Here is a 5,213-nt window from a genome sequence, read left to right as displayed (position 1 = left end):
GGCTCTAGATAAAAAGAGGGAAAAACAAACTTTAGGAATACGGGCCACATAGCCATGTTTTATAGATCCACAAAGGGGAAAAAAAACTTTTATCCCTTTGTCAAAGGTACTTTTCTGTTAAAAAATAAAATTAAAAAAATCCCAAACTCAAAACTCTCTGAATCCACCCAAGTTTCCCCAAGCAAAAATAATTCAACTTTTTGCAACTCAAGTTTGCTCCACACACTATAAACGCTACTCATGAAGGAAGCTTTTTGCTTACAAAAAGAAAAGAAAATTTGATAGCAGATGCTGTTTCCTTCCAATCTGGTTGTGTCTCGAGAAAATGGATCATTCTCTTTCCTTTCGTGTATTCATTTGGGTAAGGCTTGGCCCTCCCCTTCCCAAAATATTAAAAATGTGCATAACATGGGAGTTAAATCCTTTCAGACAAGGGCATTTTCAGTTGAAACAAGTCAACTATTTTGTTTCAAGCAAAACTTTGTGTTAGGCTAAACTTAAAAGGCTGGGCTGGCAAAGCAAATCTCATCACAGTTGAGTCATTCAGCTTACACATGAGTAGCAACAACTGAAGTTAGATTTGCAATCCCCCCACCCCCACCCTCAGCTCTAAGCTCCTTTTTGTAAGCATAGGATATAACACAGCCACTTGCTTTCCCCCTTTTATAATTGGCCTTTTTATTAAGATTATAAATTTAAACAAATCTGAACAGTTTTACCCGGTGATATACAATTCAGTATGCACACACACTCACACACAAAAATATACAGAGATACAAAGGGAAGGTGGGAAAAAAAATAATAGTTTTGGCAAATGAGTCCTTTAATACACAGTGCTGAATGTGAAGTGGATGGCAGATTGAAAAAAAACTACCTTTTTACAACAAAAGGCTATTTTCCTCCCTTCCCTTGCAAAATAATAATTAAAAAAAAGAACAGAAATTTAATTCCCATCCCCTTTTCTCTCTTGAGAAATAAAAAAAAAAGGGTTACAGAAAACACAAGACTTTTTATTTTTATTTTTTTTTCCTGCACACAGGACTGAACAATGCTGGCTGGTTAAGGAGGTTTTTTAAAAAAAAAAAAAATTGGAGGAGTCATCCAACACATTTAAAGACACGAAAATAGTGAACTCAGGAGCTGGTCGAGTTGTTTGCCTCTTTCTTGCAGGCTTCCCTTGGGATGAAGGGAAGCAGACAGCTGTGCATGATGGGAGCTGTTACCTCCCCCAAAACCCATCTGCAAATGGACTACTTAGAGGGAGCACAAGGGTGTGTATGTTGTGTGTTTGTGTACATGCAAGGAGAAAATAGCAACCATCTCCAACGTGGTCAATCGATACAAATATTCACCCTAGGAAGAAATTTCTTTCTGCAGCATAAAACATTTGGGGATTTTTAAAAAGGGGGTGGTGGCGGAGGGGAGGCCCATGTCCACTAAAGGTGAGCCCCCTCCCCAAAACCCTAAGCGGCTGCAAAGAGGGGGGGAGGGGGGAGAAATGCATACAGTTCATTTGAATTGAGGGCTGTGACTCTAGAGCGAAATCCGCTGAAAACCCAGCATTTTCAAGGGGCTTTCAAAATAAATCCTTAACTCTGAAGCTTTTAGAAATATTTCTCAGCCCAGCCTTAACAGCCGGGAAGGAAAAATCGCCTTCTTTCCAGGCAGGGACCTTTCCCCATTTTTCCAGTTTAAGCCTTTTTTCTCCCCCAACGCTCCCTCCAAATAGGCAGAACCAACTCCTGCCCCACCGAGACCCCCAAAATCTCCCCTTTTCCTCCCCCCCATGCGGCATTCGCGCTCGTTCACGGTCCCACTTTCCCCACCCCGGTTTTTCTTTTTAAAAAAAAATCACCTTCCCCTCTTTAAAAAGAAAAAAAAAGAGCAAGACAATCAAAGAAGGCTTGGAACCCAGGCAGAAAGAAAAAAAATCACACCACACACCCCTCCAACTCAAAAGCGCCGGGAAATCAAGAAACAAAGGAAAAGTTATTCGCCCGTCTTCCGCGTTCCTCGCTGCCCGAATCGTCTCGCCTCTGCTCGGCCGTCCGTCCGTCCGTCCGCTGCAAAAAATGTGAGCTCCGATGGCCCCGGGAAAGTCCGTGGTCCAATTTTAGAAAACATTCGCTCGGTTCGACGCCCCCCCTCCCCAAATCCCTTTCCTCCCTCCCCGCCCAGGTTCAGCCCAGACCCCCGCCAGTCCAGTCTTTGTTTCAGGGTCTCCCGCGCCCCCCCCTCAGTCCGTCCGTCCCCCCCACCGTCCCAAAAGGGGCCGAGCGACGGGGAGAGCCCCGCCAAAGCCGACCCCGGCCGCTCTCAAAAGGCCACGATGGCCCGCGTCCAAGCCCCCAAGCTGGCCAGCGCCTGTTTGCCGCACAGCTGTCCGCTGGAGAGCTGCTCCGAGTCCGACGGCGGCGCCGGCGGGGGCGGCCGGCTCACCAAACCGCTGAAGCTGGAGCCGAAGATGGAGATCAGGCTGGAGATGTTGGAAGCGTCCGGCGAGGCAGAGGAAGAGGAGGAGGAGGAGGAAGGATGGGAGCAGGCGGAGGAGGAGGAAGAGGAGGAGGAGGAGGAGGAAGGCGAGGGCGCCTGTCCAGCGGTGGGGAAGCCTTCGAAGCGGGCGCGCTTGGCACAGGAGGCGAAGGGCGAAGGCGCACCGGGCGGCGGAGGCGGCAAGAGCGGTGGATCCCCAGCGCCGCCCGCCGGCTCGTACTTGCGCTTGGCGCCCGGGCTGGGCGGCGGCAGCGGCGGCGGCGGCGGCGGGCAGCAGCTGGCAGCGGAGGCCACGACGGCGGGGACGAGGCCGCCTGGCGGGCAGGGCGCGCAGCAGCAGTCCTGGTGCAGGTAGCCGTTCTCCACCGTGGTCACCACGTGCGTGTCCAGATCCAGCACGGTGGTGCGGCTGGAGCAGTGCGCCGCGGACCCCGACGGCGGAATCCCCGAGGGCGCGCACGAGACGCCGAACTCCGTCCCGACGCCTCCGCTGCCTCCTCCTCCTCCTCCTCCCGATCCGGGATAGCCGCGCGGCGGGTAGAAGGGCAGCGGCGAGTCCCGGCACACGCTGGCCGCGCCGGGCATCCCCAAAGCGTCGTCGGCGGGCGGCGGCGGCTGCGGCGGCAGGAGCAGCATCGACGGCGAGTCCGGCCTGGCCAGGGCGCAGCTCCGCAGCTGGAGGCCGTCCGGTCCGGCGGCGCCGGAGGCGGGCAGCGTCTGGAAGTCCGCGCCGGCCAGCTCGCCCAGCGGCGGGGGGGCGCAGACGGGGGGCGCGGGGGCCAAGGGCAGGGCGCCGCCGGCTCCGTCGAGGTAGAGCGGGTGCGGCGGCTGGCCGGGCAGGGCGCTGCTCTGGCGGCGGTAGAGCTCGGCGTAGCGCTCGCTCAGGTAGAGCTGCCGGGCGTTGCGGAGCACGTAGGAGACCAGCAGGTTCTTGTGCAGCTTCAGGCCGCCGCGCTGCGTGCGCGACATGTGGATCTTGCGCAGCGAGAGGCTGATCAGGCTCTGGGCGTCCAGCGCGCACTCCATCTTCCTCGGCGGCCGCTCAGCTTCGGCCGCCCGCCGGCGCCCGGGCCCGCATCCACACGCGGCGAGGCCGGCGCTGCCCGGGGCCACCGCTCCAACGGGGGCCGCGCCGGGCGGCGGGCAGGCGGGCAGGATCGCCCGTGCCAGGCGCTCGATGCCACCCGCTCGGAAAAGGCAGCGAAACCAGCCGCCAACCCCACCCGATGCCCGGCGCTGGCTACTGGCTGGCTCGCTCGCCCGGCCTGCCGGCCCTCCCACTCTCGCCCGGCCGTCTGCGCTCGGCAGGGCCAGCACTAAGCGCGGCTTTGCCCAGCCCCCGCTATTTATACCCCCTCCCCGAGCCCGCCCCCGTCGCCCGGGACCTATTGGCGGGCACCTTGGCCTTGGATTGGCAGCCGCCGCCCGCCCACCTGGGGCCCGACCCGCCAATCCAGACGAGGCGGTTCCTTTGTGCTATTCAAATACCGAACGGGCTGACGCGGCTGGCTGGAGCGGGGCGCTCCGGAGAGGCCAGCCGAGAGGCGGGCGCCGGGCCAAGCCGGCCGGGCAGGGGGCGAGGGAGGCGGGCGGGCGGCTGCCGAGGCGGGCGGGCCAGGGGGCTGCGAGGATCTCCCCGAGATGAAGGCGACGGGGGCGGCCGGCGCCGCCTGGCACAGGTGAGCCTCCCCGGACCGGCTCGCCACGTGCGGGCCCGGGCAGGGGGGTGTGGCAGGCGAGTGGGCGGGGTCTCGTGGATCCCCGCCTCCCCTGCTGCAGGTGCGGGGTCGTAGGGGCTGCCGCCGCCCCGAATCGGCCCTTCATCTGAATTTCTTTGCCTCCCAAATCGCCTGTCTGAGGATTCCCAAATGCCCGGTGCGGAAATCATGATTGCGCGCCAGCCCAGATGCGCATCGTCCGGGTTTGGGAGGGGTGGGAGTTCTAGTCTCGGGGAGTTCCGTAGGATTTCCTGCTTCTTGGCTCCTCCCGCCCCCACTCTTGGATTTGCCTTAGCAACGAAGGCATTTTGACGGATTTGATGGGCTTCGTTTTAAAAAGGGTCTTGGAAACACGTTTTCTTTTCCGATGCTTTGGTGGTACCGTCACGATTTCAATGTTTATTTCAACTGGCTTTTTTTCTTGCCTTCCGGATAAATTTCTGCTCAGGACCAATAGTGATAAGCGCCTTTGGTGCAATCCCAAAACATCTGAAGCACCACTTGGACACCCATCAGTATTGACAAACTCCCCATCGGTCAGTTGCACACGTCCGTTTGATCTAGAACAGCTTACACCCTGTCTCTGTTCCTTTGGTCAGAGCTGAAGAAGCTTCTTGGATGAGAAGCAAAACATCTTCAAAGAAAAACCAGAAAGTCCAGTTGCCTCTTGAAAAAGCACCTTTGGGACAGCTGACACCCTGCAACTTCACGCCCTCAAACAACATCTGCCTATTTTAGGTCCATGTGAAGGACTCCATAGGTGGACAGAAATGCCAAATCCATCCCGAACATCTGCTGTGTGATGAACTATAATTTATTATTTGAATACTTGAACACCATCGGCATTGACAAATTCATCATCAGTCAATTACAAAAGGCAGCTCTATCAGCAACGGCTTACATCCTGCAACCATATTTGTAGCCCCATCAAAGAGCCACATCTGCCCATCCCAGGTCTTTGGGAAAAACTCAAAAATGCCAAATCCAGTCAACATCTAGCTG

General features: G+C 56.5%; 1 protein-coding gene across 1 annotated transcript; it reads right to left on the bottom strand.

Moving 5' to 3' along the window:
- Window positions 1-653: 653 nt before the first annotated feature.
- On the bottom strand, window positions 654-3,809 carry IER5L (immediate early response 5 like). The gene has a single exon (XM_034436118.3). The coding sequence runs from the start codon at window positions 3,517-3,519 to the stop codon at window positions 2,317-2,319; it is 1,203 nt and encodes a 400-aa protein (XP_034292009.1). The 5' UTR covers window positions 3,520-3,809; the 3' UTR covers window positions 654-2,316.
- Window positions 3,810-5,213: the final 1,404 nt, after the last annotated feature.

Source organism: Pantherophis guttatus, chromosome 16 (assembly GCF_059756535.1).
Source record: "Pantherophis guttatus breed Tessera chromosome 16, ASM5975653v1, whole genome shotgun sequence".
In the NCBI taxonomy this organism is placed as follows: domain Eukaryota; kingdom Metazoa; phylum Chordata; class Lepidosauria; order Squamata; family Colubridae; genus Pantherophis; species Pantherophis guttatus.
The sequence above is the reverse complement of the archived record's forward strand: the minus strand, read 5'-3'. Positions and strand labels throughout refer to the sequence as shown.

What these genes read in the sequence shown, in the direction of transcription:
- IER5L (XM_034436118.3), bottom strand. Translation starts at nt 3,519, where the DNA reads ATGGAGTGCGCGCTGGACGCCCAGAGCCTGATCAGCCTCTCGCTGCGC.